This window comes from Citrus clementina, unplaced genomic scaffold (assembly GCF_000493195.1).
Source record: "Citrus clementina cultivar Clemenules unplaced genomic scaffold, Citrus_clementina_v1.0 scaffold_4, whole genome shotgun sequence".
Classification (NCBI taxonomy): Eukaryota; Viridiplantae; Streptophyta; class Magnoliopsida; order Sapindales; family Rutaceae; genus Citrus; species Citrus x clementina.
The window spans coordinates 16,285,923-16,312,509 of record NW_006262274.1 but is presented as its reverse complement, the minus strand read 5'-3'; the positions used below and the strand labels follow the sequence as shown (position 1 = coordinate 16,312,509).

At 34.9% G+C, this 26,587-nt stretch overlaps 2 protein-coding genes across 3 annotated transcripts; one reads left to right on the top strand and one right to left on the bottom strand.

Moving 5' to 3' along the window:
- The first annotated feature begins 5,206 nt into the window (after positions 1 to 5,206).
- LOC18045648 (dCTP pyrophosphatase 1) lies at positions 5,207 to 6,625 on the top strand. Its single transcript, XM_024186072.1, has 2 exons — positions 5,207 to 5,424; positions 6,050 to 6,625. Exons 1-2 carry the CDS (start codon positions 5,299 to 5,301, stop codon positions 6,308 to 6,310), a joined length of 387 nt encoding a protein of 128 aa, XP_024041840.1. The 5' UTR covers positions 5,207 to 5,298; the 3' UTR covers positions 6,311 to 6,625.
- A 7,354-nt stretch (positions 6,626 to 13,979) lies between these two features.
- On the bottom strand, positions 13,980 to 23,814 carry LOC18045645 (putative SOS response-associated peptidase YoqW). 2 transcript variants are annotated; one of them, XR_002905923.1, is made up of 9 exons: positions 23,592 to 23,814; positions 23,332 to 23,482; positions 22,481 to 22,566; positions 16,709 to 16,821; positions 16,116 to 16,181; positions 15,374 to 15,483; positions 15,184 to 15,249; positions 14,338 to 14,940; positions 13,980 to 14,225 (listed from the first exon to the last, which is right to left on the bottom strand). XR_002905923.1 is itself a non-coding variant. In XM_006437152.2 (8 exons), the coding sequence occupies exons 1-8, from the start codon at positions 23,684 to 23,686 to the stop codon at positions 14,431 to 14,433; spliced, it is 1,197 nt and encodes a 398-aa protein (XP_006437215.2). In that variant the 5' UTR covers positions 23,687 to 23,814; the 3' UTR covers positions 13,980 to 14,430. The 2 variants fall into 2 exon arrangements, 1 of the variants encoding a protein (XP_006437215.2); XM_006437152.2 differs by having other exon boundaries at positions 13,980 to 14,940.
- Between the last annotated feature and the right edge of the window lie 2,773 nt (positions 23,815 to 26,587).

Genomic DNA, 26,587 nt, shown 5'->3' with positions numbered 1-26,587 from the left:
TTTTCCCTTAAAGCAAAACTAATTATGTCGAGTCGTATCAAAGGGCTGACTTCGAGATTATCAAGTTCTGAATTTAGCTACGAAGCCCGTGAATATAATTAACTGCCCAGATATATAGGCCGGCCATAGGTGATGATCAAGTCACAGGGAAAGGAACATGTCCCCTGTCACTGAAATATACACCAAAACTCTATGATGTCAATAAAAAGACAATCACGGGTGGTGTAAAAAAATTTAAAATTTGTGACGTATATGAAAGGTTAAAGTATAATGTCTCAGGTTACAAAACATTTCATGCAAATTGTTCTAAAAAAGATTCATGTAATTTTATTCTTTAATTGCTCATTTATTTGCCTATCTGTTAAATAGAAAAAATGAAAGAAGAAACTCTCTCTCTCTCTAAAAATTCTTTTATGTAAATAAGTTTATATTATTTTAATTAAATCCTTGTCTTATTAAATTTAACTACTCTCTATTTTAATACTTCTCTCTCTTTAATAATAATGATATAAATAATAATATAACAATATTTGAATAAGGAAAAGTCACTCTTCAGTCTTCAATATTGAAAAGAGAAAGATAATCTCATTTGAAGAGTTTCTATTTTTATAGATTTTATTATTGATATGACTCTTCAAATAAAAAATGAAGTATTATTTGAAGAACCTTTTTAAAGATGATTTCAAGTTCGTGTAATTGCAGAGATTTGTAGGAGTAAGTTTTTTCTCTCACCACCACACATATGAGTGAAGAATAGACATATCCTTGAATGTGAGTGAGGGTAATACAATCGATTATGCCGTAATATATAGATTCCATTAACAGGAGGTGTCTCACACCGACGCTCATAAGAGCTAGCCTGGACTCTTTTTAAGTCAACAGTCAACTTCGAATGTGACCCTCTCAAATCGAAGCTGATCAGAAAGACAAGCAAGATCTTTGAGACTTTGACAATTCTAATTGTTTAGTGACGATCCGATTAAAGTTTCACTTTCGGTCCACGATAACGTTCCATGTCTCGATGGTGATCCAAAAGTTTATTTCTTCCTTAAAGCCTAAGCTATTACATCTTCAAAAGCAAGTGACAAAGAATTTGTTGGCAATGAAAAAGAGCACCCCCTTGTCGTCCCTAAGGTATCTTTCCAAACGATTTTTTTTGAACGACGTATTTATATCTACAGTCAATAGACTTTATAAAATATAGTTTATTGAAACATATTTTAAACTCTAAGCTATAAGCTATTGACCTCAATGCTAAGGTTCCTGGTGCCCGTGAAGCTGAAAGAATTAATAAACAATTAGAGAAGGCGTTTGGCTGTGAAAAACAATCTGGGGTTATCAGATATCGGATCTGTGGATAGTGATTTTCTTTTAATTAATTAAGTTTGAGATTAGTGATTGACATCTATATAATTTGTGATTAAAAAAAATTATATAAAAACAAAATCTTTTACCATAGAGCATGACCCTGGCCGCATAGGATATATATTGCAATCGCATGCAGATGAAGTACTAGTTTCTCCAAGCCGATTAAGACAAAGTTAATTTAAATTTTGACAGCGTCATGAACTATGAGAAAATGTCAGAAAATGTTCTTCTTCTTCAACCCATTACAGAAGTTATTAGTTATCATATATGCTGTTTGGCTTTTCAGATACAATAAATTATTTTATCCTTCAACTTGAATATGTCTTCGTTTGGTCAGACTAGTTTGATAATCCCCTAAATTAAGACAACAAGCAATGCATGATATATTTTATATAATATACAGAATAGACGTTTGCATTTTTTTTTATAAATAACGACCCCCATTTGAATTATTTTAATAAATCATAATTCTCCTTAGATGTGTAAAAAATATTTGCGAAAAGAAATCTCAACGGATATTTTCAATCTTCATGGACAAGTACTTTTATTGAACATAAAAAAACAATGAAGATTTTTTTTCCCCAATTGTTGGGGTTCATTGAGATTTTTAATTCCAACTATGATAGCAATGGCGTGAGAGTCTATCGAATTCGAACATGGCTAAAAAAATTGATCAAGTAAAGAGAAGTTCTTCTCCTCAAATTTTGGATGGCTAATATTCAATATTTAACATTCTGCTTCCCTTATCTGTCCAATCTTAGCTCAATTCTTAGGATGCACACGTTAGGATGATATATCATCTTAATCAAATATATGAATGGTTTATCCATTTATCTATTATATCAATAGTTTATAAATTATTTTAATTATTTGTAATAGACTCATTATTGTATATATTAAAAAAAAAAAAACAGCTCAACTCCTCTTAGAGTGAGTTTGGAATTAAGGTTGGATAACTGTAGTTTTTAAGATATAGCAGTAAAGTATTTGGTAAACACTAACTGCTATAACTTGAAAGATATGTTGATATGATTTTTTAATTTTATAATAGAGAATTTATTATATCTTTAATAATTTTATCAAAATTATTATTTACTACATATTATTAACTTTTATTTTATAATTATATCTTCTTCTTTTTTTTTCGCACCTCAATCCCAAATGCTCCCAAATACACCCTTAGTATCTCTGTTTTTAGGAAATTGTTAAGGTAAAGTAAATTATCATGACTGCACAATCTCATAATTGCTACCGACAACACAAAAATCGAACCAATAAAAACTACACGTATATTATTGATAACAATCACAAGGTTGACGTATGGTACATGCCAATGTACCGTAACAATATCGCTTTGTTTTTAATTAGTATTTCAAGCAGCAACGTTAGTGCCATATATTTTTCGATCGAGGCTTAGAATGAATCAAACAATACATATTTAATTTAGCATACGAGAGCTGAATCCTCGAGCAGATCGAATTATAAGGCCTGCAACAACTCATCAATCGAGTTGCGTAAGTAGCATAATAAAATTTGCTCATGACTCACGCATGTACGTTGCTATTATTATTTGAGCCTTGAAATGAACAAAGTAATTACACAACAATGAAGATAACCAGACAGCACTAATGCTTGTGCCTAAACACAAAACTTTATATACGCGTACACTACATACATATATATATATATATAGCGCTTATTTGGTGAGGGTTTTTATCCTTTATTAAAGCGTGAGAAAGTTGTTATGTATTAGACTATTATACCATATGATAAAAAAAATTTTTTTTCTGTATTTTAATAAAGTGTTAGAACTTTATATATATTATATACATAATTTTTTTTATATATATAGCTATCAGATAATAGTGATAGGTGCACAAAAATTAGCACAAAAAATAACACATTATAGTGGATAAAAAAAATTCAGTAAAAGACTATATATATAATGCTTATTTGATGAGGGTTTCTATCCTTTATTATTGAAGTGTGAGTTGTTCTGTATTAGACTATTATACCCTATGACCAAATAATTTTTCTGTATTTTAATAAAGTGCTAGAACTTTATATATTATATACATACATATATATATATGTGTGTGTGTGTATATATATATATATATATATATATATATATTTTAATGTAGCTATCAGATAATAGTGATGGGTGCACAAAAAATAACACATCATTACTATAGGATCAAAAAAGTTTCCGTAAAAGACTTTTTTTTTTTTTTTTTTACTTATAGTTTTTGTGCTAATTTTGTACTCTTTTCGATATAAACATCATTACACAGTTATCAAAGTGCTTTTGTTTTTAATAAACAATATGTAATGTGAACACAACCTAGAATTGAAGACGCGCAGAGAGATATATTTTTCATTTTTTGAATTTAGATTTTATATTTTATTATGCTTTCTCAATTATCATACAAATTAGCTATCTTTACGTGCTAAAAGAGAGAACACTTTTTTTTTTTGTTTTGAAAACTCTAGTTTGTTATTTAGTTTAGTATTTTCATTCAATAAAAGTAAAAATTTCCAGAAATCTTGTTTCTTTTATTTCCGTTTCGTCATAAGTGACTTGAGGAGAAATTAATAAGATGGCGACTAAAAGCTATTTTCTTGATTTTATTATTTTTTTGGTGATTCATGATCTGCTAAGATTGCGTGAAAGCAAAAGAGTTTCAAAGACACCTACCTTTGAATTATCCTTGCACAAATTTGAGTGTAAATGCATTGAGTTTGGGATGAAAGGGACAAAGGGTCTTGCTTTTAACAAAGTGGTTTGTCGGACACATACCACTTGTGTAATAAGCACGATGAAAACTGATTGTAACATGTCAAAAAATTTCCACATAATTATTTTTCATGTACATGAAGTATTGTCATAGTCATTTGAACGTAATTTTCAAAAGCAACCAAAACCCCTCAAAGAAAATAAAAAAAAAAAAAAAGAGTTGTTCAAATTGAATGGGAGCATCCTTGTTTTTCAAAACCCTAATTATATGGTATAAACAAAAATTTTTTTTTTATAATAATAATGTCCCAAAGAGTAATCATTAGCAAGCACAAACTTAGGTGTCATCATATCTTGCCTTACATGTTTAAGAGGGAATAGCATTAATTATTGCTAACGGATAAAAATATAGCTCCCAATTGCCTAATTAAAAATTTAAAATACCATTATTGGCGTAAATAATAAATTTTACCTTAAAAATTGAAAAAAAAAAAAAAAAAGAGGAAAAAGACAGGGCTGGAACCCACTCCTGATGAGCAAATTGGACCCGATTTTTTATTGAGTTATTATTATTAATTTGTGTCGTATTTGACCCTAAAAATTAGGTAATAAACAGCACAAATTTCACCCATCAAGACCCAAAAAGACCAAATAGGCAGCGTTGACGTGGTGATGACGTGGCAGTTCAATCAAGACAGCGAAGGAATTCACTGCCGTGTTTTGCAAAAGGGGAGATTTATTATTATTATTATACAAAACCGAGTCCAAGGACAGTGGAGAAACAAGAAGGATAACCTGCAAGGGGAGTGGGGCCCACAAGAACACGAGGATGAAGGCTTCCCGAGAACCGACACGACGACCTACAGGATAATGACACGTGTGAGTCTAACGGGCAGGGCAGTATGAACTGGCAATAGCAGGTAAATATTTTTTTTTTCTTCTTCTCTTCCGGAAAGGGGGGGTCTAAAAATTAAAATTCTTTGCACAACCAAGGAATTTATTCACTTTCCAGTAATAATAAATTACTAATATATATTTATTTATATATATTCTTTTTTTTTTGGGTGTCACCTGTTCTCTCTCCAGCTCTTTTTCATTATATAATGACCTAGTCCTTCATCTCTCTCTCTCTTTTCTCTCGAATAGTTTCTGTGTTTTGGTCTCTTGCTTTGAATTCAAAACTAACGAAAGAGATGACTACTGGAGTAGGAGATGGAGAAAGCGTGAGTCTTGATCTTCTCAGGCAGAAGATGGCTGACTTCGCAAAAGAAAGGGACTGGGACAAGTTTCACAGCCCAAGAAACCTCCTTTTGGCTCTCGTACGTGTCATTCAAAATTCTTGATTTATTTCTTTTCTTGTCAAGTTATTTAAAAGTTACCCTTCAGTCCACTTATTTATTTATTTTTTCTGTTCTCTGTTGGTATCTTTGATGATGACACATAAAAGACTCAATGAAGATGATGATCATACTCGTATTTCTTCTTTTATTTTTCTATGTGGGGTTTTGAAGACTTGACCAAAAATATTACAGCCAAAACCAGTTGTATTGTATTTAGAGAAGTTCGTAATTGATTTGTTGCTCACAGGTTTTTTTTTTTTTCCTTTTCTAAATTAATGTCATGTCTTTGTTAATATTATTTACTGATCTTCGAATCAGAAAGTCTACATATATTACTGAAATCTGCCGGGGTAACTTAGATTGATTATATTATATTACATATGTTAATCTTCTGTTTGAAGTTAGGGTTTAATTATTAAGCAAACAAATCTTCCTTTCTGCTTTTTCTATTTTGTCTCCCTTTAATTACATCATAGAAATCTTGAAAATCCCACTTGTTTTTTTTTTGACCTTTTTCTATTTTGTCTCTCCCACCATAATATCAAAAAGACCCTCAAAAAAGTATAATTAAGAAGATTTAACACGATGATTATTTGAGTCACAGGTGGGTGAAGTAGGAGAGCTCAGTGAGATATTCCAGTGGAAAGGAGAAGTGCCAAAGGGATTGCCAGATTGGAAAGAAGAAGAGAAAATACACTTAGGAGAAGAGCTTTCAGATGTTTTGCTCTATCTAGTAAGGCTCTCTGATATCTGTGGCATTGATTTGGGCAAAGCTGCTCTCCGTAAAGTTGAACTTAATGCCATCAAATACCCAGCTACTGCCTGCACCAATGGCTCTTCAAACAAACAACCAACTCCAAATTAAACCTGCAACCTCCTGCTGCTGCTGCCGCCTGCTGCAAGAATAATAATAATAATAAATGGCACCAACAAACAAGACCGTTTTATTTTTTCTTAAGTTTCTTCTTCTTAGGCTTTAGAGTTAATACATGATGCTTATTATTAGTAGGAGGGCTTTCAGCTATTGCTGTTTAACTGCATGGATGGAGATTGGAGATTTTATTAATTGTATGGCAGTGTTTGGATTTTGCATTTATTCTCAGATTTTGTAACTTTAGTAGCAGCTGAATCGAATCCCTCTGACATATTATTAGATATGACCGTGATATCATATAATAGAGCTAAGTTAAGCTTTTGCTTTTAAAATATTTGATGTTTTGGCTTGGTCTCCTAATTCTGTTGTGTTCTATTTGATTTCTTCTTGGCTTTCTAAGTTTACGAACATTAAAGTTTCCACCTACTTGTGGAGGAAAATAAAAACTAAACACTGACATGTCGAATCAACTATTACTTCTTCAATTTGGTTACTGCAAACAATGTCATACAAAATAAAATATGATATGTTCTCTCCTGCTGTTAGTGGGGTGCGAGTTATCGAACTAGCAAAATGATAAAGAGTTCTAATACTGACACAATTACTATAAAAATAATTTGTAAAATTATGTGTTGTTATAAGGTTATATTAAAACTTAGTATTAATGTTTTATTCAACCGGATAAAATTATATAGTTTTACATTTGTTTTGTCGTTATTGTGTAAGATTTGTCTATGCAAATATCAACACTTAACGAACTATATTCTATTCTATAAGAGTCATGATAGAACAATAAATTTTTGTACAAATTTATTTTATACAAATTGATGTGAAATAAATTTTTTGATTGAATAAAAATATAAGATAATAAAAATAAAACATGTGGGCCAAAAAATATTTAATCTAACTAATTGAATTATTTATATAAGAATTGTTAACTGTATCATAGTACATTCTATAAATGTATGGATCTAAATTTTTAACATTTTCAGTAGACTTCAAATTACAATATAATAGTAAAACTATAACAATTCAAAATAATAATACCATGCAAGCACTTTATGCTAGCTAGTTAGAAAAAGATAATAATGATGTATGTGTTTAAGGCAGCATAGTAAGAAATCACCTTTATCATATGTTTCTTTAATTGATAACATTTTTTTTTTGTTATTGGTAATAATATTTTTCTCATATGTACAATAAATTTATGTAAAATTTGTTCTTTAGAATATTTACTCGAGATTGTGAGAATGTGTTAGTTGTTGTAAGAGTAAATACTCGTTTAGTCTCTTTTTTTGACTTAAGAGCTTGTTTAAACTCTATATTTGCCATTGTTAGAGATGTAATTATACACGTATATAAATATTTTCATGTGATAGGATTCCTATCTTGCATTAAATAAATGCACCATGCATTCACCTTTTCCCATTAGTTTTTTGTTATCCGTAACAAATTTTCGTTAATAGTAATTATATTATTGTTACATGTAGTAAGTTTCCGCAGCATATATTGTAAAACAAAAAAATTTAATTGTCTATACAATGAAAAATTATTAACAATGATAAAAAAACAAAGTTGTTACTAATAACAAAAAAAGAACTAGGCAGATATTTACAGTGCAAATGATGCTCTTTTAGTCCCACTTTTCATGGTATTATTCCAAATTGACTAGTTATTTTCCATGCTGCGTTGGCTTCCACCTATTATGAATGTGGATATATGATAGTATCATCAGGTGAAAGCTTAGCCGTGTTATTAAATCAATTAACAAACCATTTCTTACGGTAAAAAGTCAACCAAGGCATTGCAATTTTATTGACGATCAGGAGCAAAGCATTGCACCAAGACACCCACCGTCAAATGATATGCATGCATCAAATTTGAGAACGTGACATATTTTTTCTGCCAAAGTTTCATTTTCTATAAAGCAGGAAGTCTTTCAAACCTTAATTATAACCACCGCATATTTATATTTGAATTAATTAAGATGAACATTCAACGATTTCTTTTAATTGTTCAAAATATTACGAAAGAAGAAGTTAATTTTTTTCCCATTCTTCTATATAATATATTGTGTAACATCGAAACAAAACTAACTAAAGTTTAAGGCAGTTGGCATTTGGATTATTCAAAGGTTGATGATTATGGTCATGCATGTGGGGGAGCAAGCAATAAACATTTGTAGGAGGGGTTTATTGAGCCGTCCCAATGTGTGCTTGTACGGGCACAGTTAGAACCACACAGCTTTGTAGTTTGGGTGTTAATGGTGTTTCTGTTGCTTCTTGGGAGATGCCGATGGAGGGCTCGTTTAAATTGAATGTTCATGCAACTGCAGATGTGGACCGTGGGAAAGTTCGGCGTGGTGTAGTGCAACGAAATTCATGATGAGATTGGTATTTTATGTTATGTTGCCGAGCCTGGGCCCTTACACTTAGATAAAAGACACTTGTTATAGAGTTAGTTTGTTTCCCATTAATGGTTAAATCTGAATAGCTGCAAGTTGTTGAACTTACTGTAAGCTAGCAAAGTTCTCATACTTAATACTTTTTATTTGTTTCTAGAGTATAATTCTAACACTAAAGTAAGATTTTCAGATTCAAATCTTGATCTCAAGGACTTGTAATAACCAAATACTGATTTTTTTGGTCAAATTGCTATCTATTGTTGTGGTCCTTATGTATAGTTGGAAGATTTTCAAAGCCATTTATATGTTATCCTTGATATTTTATTGTTCAAAAATATATTTAGTTAATTTTATTCTAAAAATATATATATTTGCTACCCTGGAGAGTTAAAAAAAAAGGTTTAAAATCAAATTTTTAGACTATTATCTCTCGTAAGATTCGAATAATAGTGGCCAGTTATAAAAAAATTAATTACTTGGAAACCAGTCAATAAAACCCCAAGATAAGTAGAAAATTTATAACTTTACGTGTCATTTGTACAATGAAATATAATGTTACATGACATCCGTTTAATTAAATTTAGAACAAAGCTTTTTAGGATATGCATCGTGTTACTCAAAGAAAAAGCATTGGGACACTTACCAAAATTTAATAAGATAATAAATGTAAAAAACACCCAAAGTATGCATTGCAACGTGTAACATGAATAAATGGATTCTTTGATATCAACACAATGTTGGCTCTACTGATAATGGAGTCTCCTTAAGTGGCTTGACTGTGTTTGCTCCCCAGTTCGAGTCGCAGGGAAGTCGCATTTGTTGGGAGAACCTGTGCCTTCCGGTTCGAGCGGAGACTTCTAGTCTGAGTTGTGGTACGGGCCTAAAGGTGCCTCCCACAGTTGGGGCTAGGGGTGGGCACGGTTCGGTTCGATTCGAAATTAAGTAGAATCGATTTAAATCGGTTATTTTATAAAAAGAACCGAATAAGAACCGAACTCAATAAGAACCGAACTCAAACGGTTCTTTTCGGATCGGTTCGGTTTTTTCGGTTCTAGGCCTATTGGGCCTATTTTGAATTTTTAAATTTTTAGCCCATTGGGCCTCATGAATGTAATAATTTTTTTCAACAATTAATTTATCCTAATTTTATTACAAATATTAACAATAAATACAAAGTATTCAAAACACATTTTATCACTAATATCTTATTAACTATTAATAAGATACTCCAAAAATATGAAATATTAAAATTTCAAAATACATAACCAAACTCCAATACTCCATCTATATAAAACATAATCATAATGTTATAAAGAGAAATAACACATGTTTGATTTGAAAAAAATCATGTTTGATTTGAATAAAATCAAAAAATAATTCGGTTTTTCAGTTCAGCTAAGTGAACCGAATACCGAACCGACATTTCGGTTTTTTTACAAACGGTATATTTGATTTTTTTAAAAAATAAAAACCGAACCGAATTAGAAAAAACCGTCGGTTCGGTTCGGTTTTTTTAACACTATGGTTTTTTTGCCCACCCCTAGTTGGGGCCCTCCCCAAAATACCTCGTGGTTAAAACAAAAAAAAAATAAATTCTTTGATGATCGATACATCTCACCAACTACTTCTTTAACATCTTTACATAGTTTATAGTTTAAAAGAAGCCCATCACTCCTAATCATTACTACCACAAACCTAAAGTAAAATAAAATAAAAAATTTAATGAAAAATATATATTTTATAGTTCATTAGCATTAGGCCTGAGCATCATATATTATTGGTATAATCACTGCCATAATGACCATCATGATTAACCTCAAGAGCCAAACTTTAAGCCAACTATATAAGAAACACAAGCACAAAACACTTTCACAAAAATATTGAAGAGAAGTTCTTTAAGTGTATCAATGTTGTCAAATTCCGCCTTGTTAGTCGGGTGGTGCCGCGGCAGTGCGCGAAGTCGGTCGAGGCGGCGGAGGGTTTGCACGGTTCGGCTAGGGAACAAGAGACGGAGGTTCTGTCTTGGGTCACGGCCAGTGGTTCAATGGGGGGTCATGGTTGGTCCTCTAAGAATGCTGAAGAAGATCATCATGGAAATCACACCAAATGGACGGTGGATAGAGGCCTATTATTTGTCTTTGCCCTTATTCTTACGTCCCCAAATAATTCCATTATGTTGATTTTCTAATAACGTTTTCTTTTTGCTTGTCTTTCGTTTAAATATTTAATAAGGGGACAGCAGTTAATCCCTCTCATCAATTGAATGGCAAATCGCTGCTTTTGTAAAATGTTCAAAGTAACAAAAAATGAAGAAATTGACTGTTATGTTGCAAGTAATGCTAAGGCATCTCAAATTTCGAGCCTATGGTGTGCCCACAACTATTATTAAATGGTATGTTGACATAATTATCAATGATTGTGATTAATTTGTTACTTGAGTGAGAAAGCCGAGTGTTAATGCTGATTTTTCTCCAAGCCCAGTTTACTGAATGGATCGATCAACGATGAGATCCAGTATTTCTCGTAAAAATTGATTCCAAATAATTAAGATCCGATCTGAGGAGAGTTTGATCGATAAATTGAAGGAAGGATATAAGAAAACGGATCATTTATCATTTTTCATATAAGTGTAAGTAACCTGTAACCAAATCACTTATTTAAGTAAAAAGAAAAAAAATAAATTGACAACATTAGTATTTTTTTTTCTATTGTCGTCTTATAAAAATATCTACAATAACCACTTTCATCTCCTTGTTAGAGGTAATTAATGATACATTTATAGTTGAAATATAAATTAAATTGTATATCAACTGACAATTTTATGTATCAATTATTGATAGAATTGTATAATTAACATGCAAAAAAGAATAGTGCTACTTGATAAAGAATGGCTTAGGCGTGCCAATTAATGATAAATGACTGATCAGTTGAGATACAAATTATGTATTTTCAATTAAGTGTAGAATTATTATTTTTATTCTCATTTATTTTTCGAGAGATTCTAAAAGTATTTCTATGGTACTACGTTCACTTAATGTATTTATGACATGTGTGCATTTCGTCTTATAATAATTGATAATTATATTTAATTTAAATATCGCAAATCATGAGTATTAGGTGAGTGTGTTAGGTGAGTGTAGTACGATAGAACTACTCTAAAATTCCTCATTTAATAGAATTGTATTATAGGCTAATGTTAAGTTACATGCATGTAACTTATAATCCTCTCACATGAATAGTGAGTGGGCCCACAACACTCAGAACCTGAATTTGGGCCGTGAGGAGGGCCACGAAGGCCCGTGGTTGCATGGAACTATCCTGATTCCAATGGTGGAAGAAGAAGAAGAAATACGCAACTACAGATATGAAACCTCCTCCTACAGAAACTGCACTCTCCGCTAACAAACTACTTCTTCTTCAACAAATCAAAAAAAAAAAAAAAAACATGGCCACCGCATCTCTCCTCCTCCGCTCTCCCGTCGTCTTTCCAAACCCTAAAACCCCTCATCACCTCCTTCACCACAACCACTGCCACCTCCGCCCCCAACCCATAAAAGCTTCCTCTTCTTCATCCTCATCTTCATCTTTTTCTTCTTCTTCTTCTTCCTTCACATTCCCAACTTTACCCTTCAAACCCTCCAAAATGGTAACCCCTACCCCTCTCCTCGCAGACTCAACTCGCACCGTCTCCACAATCTTCTCTCTATCCGGCCTCTTCATAAAATCCCTCATCCAAAACTTGGCTCCAACCCTAAACAAATCTTCTCTGCATTGCAATATCGTCCGCACGGTGGGCCCCGCGTTCTTCGCTAGGATGCGTGAGCGGCCCAGCGGGTACCTGAACACGCCTCTGACGGTTGTGGCCGCGGGACTGGCGAAGTGGCTGGACATATACAGCGGGGTTTTGTTGGTTAGGGTTTTGTTGAGTTGGTTCCCGAACATTCCGTGGGACCGGCAGCCGCTGTCGGCCATAAGGGACCTGTGCGATCCCTACTTGAATCTTTTTCGGAATATAATCCCTCCGGTTTTCGATACGCTTGATGTCAGCCCCTTGTTGGCTTTCGCCGTGTTGGGCACCCTCGGCTCCATTCTGAATAACAGTAGGGGTATGTAAGGATCAACGAAATAATATTCACATTTTTTTTTTCAAATTGTCAATTATTGGTTTGCTAGTTTTGCATTCATGCATGCATTTCAATGTCATGGTTCTTTCCTGGGCATGTCTTGGATTATTGGGTGTGTCTCAGATAGAGGACTCAGAGATATTTGTCAAATAGTATAATATTTTTGCCAAAAGTACGAGTTTACTCTTGCATCTTGCTCGGGCAAAATTCCGGCAATTTCGTCGGTAACCGTTTTCCCTAAATCATTATTTTCACTTTTAGCTCGAACTTTGAAAAGTTTACAAGTAGGTCAAAGTTAACAACTTTGAAAAGTTTTCAAGTAGGTCCCAATCAACTTTGAAATATTTGTAATTAGATCCCTATGCTTAAACTTTAAAAAGCTTGAAAACAGGTCATATTATGAACTTCGAATGTGCAAATAAGTGATTGTGATTTCTTTTTTTCTTTTTTTTTACAATCTATAGGTGCAGTATAATATGAATTTTACTGAGATTATTCTCAATTTGTATATTTACACCACAAAGTTTAAAAATAAATTGAGAATAGTTTCAAAACTTACACTAATTAGAAGCGAGACTTCTATCTCCATATTTAGAAAATTATTCTATTCCCAATAATATTAGTGAGATATATCTACTCTACTCATATTTATGGAAGTGACCAACCTACCATTAGGTTGGCGACAAACTATATTGACAATAAATTATACTTAAAAGTATTATATAATTTAAAATTCAATATTGTGAGCTCTTATATATTTGTATAATGAAAAAAATTATAATATTTTATTATTTTCATAAAAATTATTATTTAAAAATTCAATATTGTATGCTCTCAACTTTTATCTTTTTCTACAACTGTGACTTAAAAACTATAATTTCTTAATATTAAATTAGACTTGAACTCAAACCTAGTCAGAGCCAGCAAGGTTGTTATCATAAAAAATCAAGTTTTTTGTATAGTTTTGATCTTTGCTCAAATTCAGCTTAAGGCATAAATTATTGTCAGGGGCAATCCCACTCCTCCCTGAAGGTACGCAATAACAGCGTGGTATTAGGTGCATAGAGCCTCGAGTTCAGCAAAAGTAGAATAAATTAGCTTTTATAAATTTGAACATAATTGAATTGCATTTAAGGAAATCAGATGTCATGTGCAGATTCTAATGTAGATGCAGAAAAATTGACAAGGAGTACACAGACAATGCAATTACAGTCCTATTTTGGTGGAATAACCATTTTCCAGAAACGTGTTATGCTACAACATTGGAATTTTAGATACTTGTAAGCGCTGCAAAAGGAAGCCAGTTCAGTTGTAAGTTGTATGTACAAGTTGAGATGCACGCAAATAGCCATCCCGTTCTGCCGCAAGAAAATATACACTGCTACATTGGCAAGCAATGGGTATCAAAGAGAAGCATTGCTGGAATGCACTCACATAATACAGATTTGAGATACCATCAAGTGTTTCCTAGAAAGCTCTCATACCCATACCTGAAAATGATTCTGCTCACAAAATTGCATTTCCCACAAAATATGTTGCTTTGGTCCCCAAAAAGCCTTGTCTGATACAAGAGTAGTCAAACTTCATTTTTTGCTGAAATATGAAAATAGCGTTGGCTGTTTCTCACCAGCATCCTTAACATTTCCCTTCCTCTTCAGGGGACTCGTTTCCAGCTTATTGTTTCCATCAATAACTGGCTTTGAATCAGCTAGAAACTCCTTGTAGTCCCGTTTCTGTAGTTCCTTTTTAGTATCTTCATCAGAAAGTACAGAAGCAACGGATTTGGTATCAGGGTCTCCTTTTTCAACTGAGGATTGAGTTCTTATGTCATCTGCAGTCACAGCTTCGTCTTTCACGCTTTTCGGCAGATTAGTCTGAGCAGTAGTATCAAATGAATAATTCTCTTCCAGGCCTGATACTGGTTCTTCTTTTATTTCTTTGATGGGCTCTCCTTTCATACGTTTGGGCAGATTTGTCTTCACAGACTCGTCAAAAGAACTTTTCTCATCCATTTTTGATTCTTGTTCTTTCTTGATTTCCTTCTTCAAAAAGAAGTTTGAGATTGGATTCTTCCCCTCAGTCTTCAACGGAATCTGAAGAATATAAGTTAATGATTTTTTCATCAACAAAACCAGGAACTATAACTATCTAAAGAAAATTTTCTATGAGAAAAGCTGTCAGATATCTTTTGATAAGACCACGTTATGGAGCAATAAACGATGTAAGGAGCTATAGAACATTAAGCACGGTTGCTAATGACCTCTGGTAGTTCATAATGGTTAAATAACAGCAGCCATAAATTGCTAGATTTAATAGCAAATGCTAACATGACGCACCTCCTTAATGCACTCTGGCCCATTGAAAGATAGCTTGCCCATTGCAGGTGTCACAGGATACCACACCTGGAAATAACAGTTATTATTCCACGAGACAAGAATGATAAGTAACCTGGAACCCCATCCCCCTTCCCCAATTTCCCAATTTAAAAAGGAGATGTCATGCTGATAGTCTATCCAGAAGGCATACCAAATCAGACTCTTCATACGGTTTAAGAATTGTATCATATTTGGAAGATGAAGAACCATTTAGCCATGCATCTGATGATTCCTTGTCACCCAAAATTACAGGCATCCTGTCTATAATTATCAACCAATGAATTAGGGCATGGCTGCTCCATTTGGCAAGAATCAAGAATGCATGGAAGTCATGATCAATCAATTACAATAGCATATAAATTTCTCAATTTCCTCGCTCAAGATCAAACTGAAAGCAAATGTATAACCTAGCCAAACACCTTTAACAATATTCTATTTCTTAGAATTAGCCAGATTACCATAATTTTATCAAGGTCAGAGACCATCAGAGTCCTCCGACAAAGTATTTGCCAGTTAGAGTCCTAATTAGTGTTACTATTATTTTTCAAAAGAATAATCAAAATGCAAAACAAATATCATATTTCAAAAGAATAATCAAAATGTAGAATAAATATCATGCTCATGAACATTCTCATTCGTTTTTAATAACAATCTGTAGCCTGATTTTCTACCTTTGCAATAAATATAAGCTATTAATGCATGTTGGGTATACTTTCAAGATGCTCAAACAAAATCAATATGTGACAAGGAAATGTGGCTTCATTCAAGTGAATCCTGACACATGCAAAAACACTTAAACTGTTATTTTTTGAAAAATGTATGAGTATGAAAGTGTACAGATATTTCATGATCTAAAACAGGCAATCCGAATAATGAAAGCAAGCACAACTCACCATGCAGCCACTGTAAGGCAGCTGATGAAGAAGTTGTCAGTATGGTGAAAGTGTAAAGTATCTCGCCTGCAAGAAAGCATATACTATTGTGATTGTCTAAAGATAATGGAAGAAAGCATAAGCCTTTCAACAAAGGAAAATAAGGATTTCTGATAAGTAACTGTCAAATATCAATGTCTGTAAGTTATGACAGATGTGCCAACATCTCATCATAAAGGGTAACAGAAATACTAATGAGAAGATTAACTACAAAAATGGAGACTAACGAGAAATACTAACGAGAAGATTAACTACAAAAATGGAGATTAACGAGAAATACTAATGAGAAGATTAACTACAAAACTGGAGATTAATGGTATAAAACCATATTTTTACTAATAATCTTATATCAAAATAATTTTCCTCAGATAAAAATGTATCAGCTGTTAAGCACTAGCCCTGACTGAATAGAAGCAGAATATAAGCAGAACAGCTTTCAAAACTGAAAACTAATAGTAGTAAAGAATTATGGGTTAAAAAAGAGTGGATCCTGGAGCAAAATAGTCTGGCAATTCATGTCATTTCAAACAAGTGAATATTAGAAGAGTGTTCACCTTCAGAGCTTTGCCAGGTATCATAAAGCGCAGCAAACACTAGAGGCCTACCATCCTTAAAATGAACATAGTAAGGCTGCTTCTTTGACCCATCCTTTTTCCATTCATAGAATCTGAGGAGAAGATTGAAGTCAAGTAAAGCATGGAACATCTGAAGCATTAAATGGAATGAAGTCAAGTAAATGATAGGCCCAGAACTAAAATGGTTAATTAAACAACCCGGTAGAGAGTCGAGTGTTGTTGGAAGTAGGAAAACTTGTATTTATCAACAGAAATAAACCAAAACACCCAAGCATTCGAGAGGCTTGGTATCTCTCCCCAAAATGAGCAAGCTCACTACAAAATAATTCCCTCGATGCCCTCCCCAAAAAACCAACTTCCCCCATATAACCCCCTCACTTCTACACCAAAAAAGAATAACAGAAAAACTCTAACAAATTATCAAAACCGAAAACCATCAACTTATTACTAACAGAAATGCATAACAAACTCCTCTCTCTATACTACTTAATGACACGTCAGCCACAATGGGTATTTCTAGAATTACCCTTGCGCCTTGCATATGTGAAACGCACTTGTGGCCTAACATTACCATCCGCCCAAACTTTCACCTTGTCCTCAAGGTGGAAATCGGGAAATTGTTGTTGGATCAGATGAAAATCCTCCCAAGTTGCCTCAAATTCAGGCAAGGATTTCCATTTGAGCAGCACCTCCACTTCACCGGATTGACCATTAACCTTAGGACGAACTCCCAACAATTTTTCAGGTTCCACCACGAGTTCAAGCTCAGGAGTCAACTGTGGGGGGATAGTGGGGGAAAAGGGTGACACACCAAGTGCTGCCCTCAATTGCGAAACGTGAAAGACAGGGTGGAGTTTTGCTGTTTGAGGCAGTTCTAGTTTGTATGCCACCTTCCCGATACGCTGAAGAACCTTAAATGGACCGTAGTAACGTGCAGCTAATTTCTCAAACTTACGTTGAGCGAGGGAGCGCTGCCGGTAAGGTCTTAGTTTCAGAAATACCAAATCACCTGCATGGAACTCGACATGATGGCGCTTTTGATCAGCTTGCAGCTTCATCCGCTGCTGGGCACGAAGCAACTGCATCCTCAGATCGTCCAGTATGGCATCACGATCCTCCATTAACTGTTCCACCAAAGATACCGAAGCAGCTCCTTGCTCATACCGAATAAGAGGGGGTGGATCCCTTCCATAGAGAGCACGAAATGGAGTACAACGTGTGGAAGAGTGGAAGGAAGTATTATACCAATACTCAGCCCATGCCAACCAGCGAGCCCAACTTCGAGGTTTTCCAGAAGCAAAGCAGCGTAGATATGTTTCCAGACAACGATTGACAACTTCTGTTTGTCCATCGGATTGTGGATGATAGGCGGTGCTTCTTTTGAGAGTAGTTCCCTGTAGCTTGAACAATTCACTCCAAAAATGGCTCAAGAATATCCTATCTCGGTCAGAGATAATTGACTGTGGTATTCCATGAAGCCTAACAATTTCACGAACAAAGATTCCAGCAACCGAAACAGCAGAAAAAGGATGTTTCAATCCTATGAAGTGAGCATACTTACTCAGCCTGTCCACCACTACTAAGATGGCATCCCACCCTTCAGAACGAGGCAGCCCCTCAATAAAATCAATTGTGACTTCCTCCCAAACCTGGGCTGGTAGTGGAATAGGTTGAAGTAACCCCGCGGGAGTAGTGGCCAAGTACTTATTCTGCTGGCAGGTGGTGCATTCCCGTACAAATCTGGTGACATCCTTGCGCATACCTATCCAATACAATTCTGCTGCTAATCGTAGGTAAGTTTTTGTTTCTCCCGAATGTCCCCCAATCGGAGTAGTGTGAAACTCTCCTATGAGAGCAGAAAGAAGCTTAGAAGTCTGAGGAATAACCAGCCGACTCTTGTAGAACAATACTCCATGCTCAACTGAGAACCCCACATGAGATTGTGTACCCGAAGTTATGTCTTCCCTTAGTTTCTTCAGAAAGGTATCCTCTGCCAACTCAACCTTTAAGGAATCCCAATGTTGCCACTGAGGAATCGCCAAAGCTGAACACTCTGCAGGTTCTGTTAAGCGTGAGAGTGCATCCGCTACTCGATTACTTGCCCCACTACAATATTGAATATCGAAATCATATCCCATGATTTTGGTGATCCATTTTTGATATTCAACTCCAACAATCCTCTGCTCCAAAAGGAATTTTAAGCTCTGTTGGTCTGTTCGCACAATGAATCGCCTTCCCAGCAAGTACGGCCGCCATTTCAGGATTGCAAACACTATGGCCATTAGTTCTTTCTCATATATGGACTTAAGGCGAGCCCGGGGCCCCAAAACTTGGCTGTAGTAAGCTACTGGTTGTTGCCCCTGTAGTAGAACAGCCCCTAACCCAAAACCAGATGCATCAGTCTCCACAATAAATGGCTTTGTGAAATCAGGCATTGCCAACACAGGGACTGAAGACATCGCTTGTTTGAGTTCTTCAAATGCCGCTGCAGCTTCTGAACTCCACCCAAACCTATCTTTCTTGAGCTGATCAGTCAAAGGCGATGCGATTCTAGCATACCCAGCCACGAACTTTCTATAATATCCCGTCAATCCCAGAAATCCCCTTAACGCTTTCAGATTAGTGGGCGTCGGCCACGAGTTCATGGCTTGGATTTTACTTGGATCCGCTGCCACCCCTTGTCCAGAGATGATATGGCCTAAGTATGCCACTTGAGTCCTTCCAAACTCACATTTTTTTCGGTTGGCATAAAGGCTGTTGGCCTGCAATATTCCCAAGACGAGAGCCAAGTGCTGCTGATGGGATTCCATTGAAGGGCTGTAAATTAGAATGTCATCGAAGAACACTAGCACAAACTTCCGAAGATAAGGCCGGAAGACATCATTCATCAAGGATTGGAAAGTCGCCGGGGCATTCGTTAGTCCGAAAGGCATGACGAGGAACTCGTAGTGGCCATCATGCGTTCGAAAAGCAGTCTTATGAACATCCTGACTACCGACTCTAATTTGATGGTAGCCCGACTTTAAATCTAGCTTGGAAAAAATTCTGGCACCATGTAACTCATCTAAAAGTTCGTCAATGACGGGGATGGGATACTTATCTGGTACCGTCGCTTTGTTGAGAGCCCTGTAATCCACACAAAAACGCCACGATCCGTCTTTCTTCTTAACCAACAAAACTGGGCTCGAGAATGGACTATTGCTGACTTGGATTATTCCCGCATCTAACATCTCCTGAATCAGTCTTTCAATCTCATCTTTCTGGGCATGAGGATAGCGGTATGGTCGGACACTAACAGGTTGACTGCCGTCTTTGAGCAAAATGGAATGCTCATGTCCCCTGGTAGGTGGTAAGCCCATGGGCATGTTAAAAACCAATTCGTATTCTGCTAGGACTTGGTTTAGATCCGTTGGCACCTCAGGGCTCACTTCGCACAAACCTTCAAATTGATTACATTCCACCAGAATTCCAGCTCCCTCGTGTTTAATGGTGCGCATCATTGCCTTCAATGAAACCAAAGTTTTGCCAAGGGAAAGATCCCCTCGTAGAGTAACAGATTCATTTCCGACCATGAACTTCATCACCTGTGTCTTCCAATTTGTGTGTGTCATCCCCAAAGTTTCAAGCCACTGAACTCCTAATATAACATCCGAGCTCCCCAACCCAAGCGGCAAGAATTCCTCTACAATATCTATTCCCTGTAAATGAATAGTCACTCCCCGACATAACCCTTCTCCTTTTACAGCCGCTCCAGTTCCCATAGTCACCCCATAAGCCCCAGTTTTAACAATGGGTATCTGCATCTTACTAACCAAATCTAGAGAAATAAAATTGTGGGTTGCACCTGAATCAATCAGTACCACCACCTCTTGTTCCCCGATAATCCCTTTAAGCTTCATCGTCTTTGGTGTAGTCAGACCAACCACCGAGTTAAGGGAGACCTCTACCACTTGATTAATTTCGGCCGTTTCCAGCTCAGGATCGACTTCACCCGAACCTTCTTCCTCTTCATGCTCTGCTTCGTCCATGTCGTAGGTGAGAAGGACAGTCAATTCTTTCTTCTTGCAGCGATGCCCAGGTGCCCACTTTTCATCACATCGATAACATAGTCCCTTCTCTCTTTTCTTCTGTAATTCTGAATCGGACAACCGCCTAATCTCTCCCGAAAATCGAGCCGTGTTATGATTTGCCCCAATCGAAGATCGCGAAGCTTCAGAATGGAGGTTCACACCTCGTGTTGACCCTCCTGCTCGTTGAAACCCACTGTCTGCTTTGTGGGTCTTGGTCACCCATAGTTTCTCCTCAATCTTTTGGGCTAAGTCCATGGCCCGGCCCAAATTATTGGGTTCCATGATCCGAACCTCAACCCGAATTTCAGGCTTCAATCCGTTGATAAAATTTCCCAGAGCTAGTTCGTCTGTAATGTTCTCCAACGGCGCCGAAAGTTCGATGAATTTCCGGCGGTATTCTCGCACACTGCTACCTTGAGTAAGGGCTAGCCATTGTTCATAGAGGGAACCCGCTTGGGTTACTCGGAATTGTTTCAAGATTAGGACCCTCATCTCTTCCCAAACCACTATGGATCTCTTCCTATTCTCCCATTGATACCACAACAGGGCATCTCCCTCGAAAGCTATTATTGCCGCCTCAAGTTTTTCTTCATTGGATAACCGATTTACGGAAAAATATCGTTCAGCCTTCAGAATCCAGCCATCCGGATTTGAGCCATCGAACAGTGGCATTTCAAGTTTCCTGAATCGGAAATCGTGGCGAGTTCCGCCTGAGCTCGATCCACCGCCGAAGTTGGGACTGAGCATCTTTTCCCCTTTATACGAGTTCGAACCTCCCGTATCCTCCTGAAGTTTGATGAACTGTTCGAATCGTTTGTTCATCGTCTGTATTTCATCCTTCAACGATCCCATTTCCCGTTGAAACTCCTCCTGCGCAGCAACCATTGCCTCCTCCATGGAATCCATTCGTTGAGCAACATTTTTGCCAGTCATTTTCAAGGTACGTGACTGCTCTGATACCAATTTGATAGGCCCAGAACTAAAATGGTTAATTAAACAACCCGGTAGAGAGTCGAGTGTTGTTGGAAGTAGGAAAACTTGTATTTATCAACAGAAATAAACCAAAACACCCAAGCATTCGAGAGGCTTGGTATCTCTCCCCAAAATGAGCAAGCTCACTACAAAATAATTCCCTCGATGCCCTCCCCAAAAAACCAACTTCCCCCATATAACCCCCTCACTTCTACACCAAAAAAGAATAACAGAAAAACTCTAACAAATTATCAAAACCGAAAACCATCAACTTATTACTAACAGAAATGCATAACAAACTCCTCTCTCTATACTACTTAATGACACGTCAGCCACAATGGGTATTTCTAGAATTACCCTTGCGCCTTGCATATGTGAAACGCACTTGTGGCCTAACAGTAAACAAGGCAGATATTACTGTTGGCCAAATGGAAATAAAATGAATGTATTAGCTTGTTTAAAAGCTGCAGCTAATATAACCGAAGTCAGAGAGATTAAAAGAAAATGCTTCACGAAATTATTGGAAAACATCCCCCTAAATTTCAAATTACACATAACGGCTAAATATTTTGAAAAAATTTTAAGATTCAGCTAAAACACTTCAAGAAAAATATTCAAGATAATAAACATTAATTATTAAACAATAGTAAAATGATGCAGCAGTAAAGAGCATGCATAATCTTATGAACAAACCAAGGAACATAAATACCCTTCTACCGCCGCTAAGCACCGGCTTTTAGGAAGAAGACGACGAAAAGAAGCCTTTTCAGTCATTGATTCAGATCGAGCATTGAACTGCAAAGCAGAACACATATGAGACGTCGACAATCCTCCCACATAAATGAGTGATTTTGACCTTATGACTCACTGATCAAATTACAGTCATCTTACATTTGTATTTCCCTTGAGATTTGTATAAAGAACTATACAAAAATGGGAGTCGGTTTCGAGCCCCAAAATAATTTCTAGAGATTGTTAAGCCTTTTTTTGGGAAAAAAAATTAAAGAAAATCACATAAAATTAGGAAAACCTTCTGGCCCATTTCGGGCCCAAATTCAATGGCTTTAGCACACCGGTTTTGAACTTTTCAAGGAGAGCATTAGAATAAATAGGCTCTACAAAAACCTCTACTTATTTAACTTTTGACCACGCCATAAACGAAAGCTTGTTAAACAAAACGACTCATAAAACCACCAATTCACAGCATCAACATATTTATTTATTTTCGGATACAACCTGATGGTAACCCAAACTCTCCTCGGTATGTAGTGGAATTCTAAACCCATACCTTCTGTACTACCACAAGAGGTTTTACTAGTTAAACTAAACTAGCATCCACAAAATTATGTTATAATTATAACTTAATAATATTAATATTGCAATTAAATGTTCAAGCTAAATGGAAATATATTAACAGAATCAGCTGAATAATTTCCAATCTTGGCCTCTGTTAGTGCTACTCTTGTTTCTTAACAAAAGTATCATTTCGATCATAGACTAAGCTAAGTAAGAGCACAAATTAAAGATTTAAGTAACTGGAATGAAATAAATTGATATTACCATCTTATAAAAATCAGGTTTCTCATTTTTCTTAGTGAAACTAGGAATTAACCCCCACTTCATGCAATGGAGGACAAACCCTTCACCGTCGTCGTCCCTGCGAACAACCGGAAGATTCCATCCCGGCGCGACGTTGTACGACGGGCGATACCTAATTCAAATTTTCAAACGAATAAAAAATTAAAACAATCCGTTGTTTTTTTATTATTATTACTATTACTATTTTAAAATGAAACTGAAGGAACAAAAAGCGACAGTACCTATCCATGTTGAGGGTGCGGGCGGGGCTGCCGGTGCGGTGACAAGCCCTAGGGACGTCGTCGGCACGGAGAGTACAGCGAGCTCTTCCACACATCTTTGTTTAATTGCTCTGTTAATTCAATGAAGGCGGGAAGCAATCGGCGGTTTTTCTAGAAGCAACCGTTGGTTGCTGATTGACTTGAATCTTCATCAAAAAGTTCTTGATGTTGACACGATGCCCGATACTTCCCTATCCAGTTGTCATTTCATGTACTATTATTATTACGCAATTTAAATCCATATCTCTGTCTCTTTTTTTCTTTTTTTAAGACAGCCGAAGTTAATTTATTTTTATGAATTAAATCAAAATTTTCATTAAATTTAAAAAAAATTAAGAGATAATAAATCTAATGGATTTTTTTAACTTAATAATTTAATTAACTTAATTTCAATAAATCAAGTCAAATCATTAATTATTTATTTTTTCAACTAATAAATATTTTTAGTGATTAAGTAATTAAATTATTAAGTCATTTTTTAATTTTTTTTTACTTAATCTAAAAATTCTGAATAACAACATTATAACATATTCTTCCAAATATCCTTATTCAGATTAATTTATTTTCATCTTTACTTAAATTATACTTACTAATTAGTATTATTATCATCTCTATGACTTGTGATAATATATTAGGAGATTAATTTTTATCTTTTTATTATCTTCAAATTAGCATTATTTCTATCTTTATAAAATTTTATGAACTTTTTTTGTATAAAACATCATTCATTATAATAAAATTGATCAATATATTCTAATTTAGAATATTAAAAGATTGTATCCATTTGAATATAATGTTTGTTATAATTAAAGAGAAATTGCCAATATTCCTTATTGAAATTAATATATACATCTTAACCTCTATAGTTTTTATAATAACCAATAACTCCCTGATAGCATAATCTTAAAGTATTACCCATGATTTTAAATACACTTTATTCATATTTATTATAAATGAAATAAATCATGTTAATGAAGATTAAAATGAAAAATTTAAGTACTAAAAATAAGAAAATCTATAATTTGGAGTGAATAAAAAAATAATTTTTTATACATTTTTCTTATAATAAATATATATTTTTATATTTCCAGGTTAAATTATCAAATAAATAACCTATTTATCATTCTTTTCTTTTTAAATTTATATTGCCAGTGTGTTATTAGTTATTATAAAAGTTGTAGGAGATAAATGGTATATATTGATTTTATTAGGAGAAATTGACAATCTCTCAATAATAAAATATTATATTATTAATGTTTTATGAGATGTTTATTATTTATCTAACATTAAAATTATGTAAGGGCGCAAATGTAAAATTACTTGGTTTCAGATTTTTTTGAGTTGAAAAAAAGAAAATTGGTACTTCTTTAGGAACTCAAACAAAAAAGCGAATATGACATTCATATTTTGACATTCAAATCTATTTAAAATTTAAATTAATTATCTATTTAAATAAATAAAAAAATGATACATAAGAGAAAATCCTAATCCATTATTGTTGACTTCTTTTAATTATCAAAATTAAAAAATTAATAGTAAGGAAATTGCTTTATTACAACATGTACAACCTCTATTAAGTGTGATAAAAAATTAACTCCAACCCCATTTCAACCGCATCTTAAGTTTGAATAACGATAAAATTACTTAAAAATTTTGTGTTAATAAAGTTAAGATTGAATTCATCAGTAGGAATTATATATTTTCAATTGCAACATCCTTTGTCTCCTCGTAACCTTAAGTCTTTACCAAAGATAGTAGTGTGGGAGTGTTCGAGTGAGTCTTTATACTCTTTTTTGGTTTCTTTGTTCAGTTTTTTCTCTAATTTATTTATTTATTTCTAGTGCTTATGGACACTTCGGAAGTCGTCTGCCTCTGTAGTTCACTTTCGATGAATGAAGAGGTTGCTATAGTGGTGGTATCTAATAAGGTGCAACAACGAGGAGATGCAATGGCTGCTACATGTCTGCTTGGCAAGATCTTAACGTCAAAATCATTCAATAATGATGTTTTTGTGAGAAGTATTCCGACAATCTGGAAATTTACACGGGGCATTCGAATGGAGCATATTGAACATTTTTTTTTTGTTTTTGTTTTGCATCTCTTCAAAGCAAGACCGTCATCGGATATTAGCTATAGGCCATTGGCATTTTAATCGTTCCTCATTAGTCCTGTCTCCTTTAGCAGATGGTGGTGTTTTAACTAAACAAAGTTTTAACTCAGTTGCCTTTTGGCTGCATATTCTTAATGTGCCTCTGAAGTATACGTCCAAGGAGATGGCAGAATTTATTAGAGGTATGCTTGGTGTTGTTGAGCAGGTGGATGTTGGACCTTATGGTGATTATATTGGGTAATATCTTCGTGTTTGAGTCTCAATCAATATCTCTGAACCTAATCAACCGAGTTTGTTTTCATACCAGAGAGGATGCCTATGTGCTCTCTGTTATAATTTTTGTTATTTTTGTGGTAGTTTTGAACATTTGATTAGGGATTGTGCTGCTTTGAACTTACTAAAGCTGAGAAAGGCCGAGCATTATGATTGATTATGCCCGTAGATTTGTGTGGCTCGTGATTACAATAAGGTGGTGGGCCGTAATGCTTCTCCGAAGCATAATGACTGGGTGCTGGAATCCTCTAGTCTAGAGTTGGCTTCTCAAAGGGATAAACATGATCAAAATGGTAAGAGATGTTCTCCTAATGTTGCTTTAGTGGTGATAAAGTTAGTTATAACAGTAGGGAAAGTGGCAGCATCTCTATAGGGCTATAAGTATTTGGTCAATAGGGTGATAATGGTTTCATTGTGCAACCGACTGTAGGGAAACAAACCTTTTGCAATACACGTGTGCTACCTCATTCTCTCACTAATACACTCGCGCCTTCTCATTTTAATGACAGCTCATGCTCCACACGTGACTTTACTCCAGAACGTGATATTGTTTCTTTGCCTGATAAAATGGCAT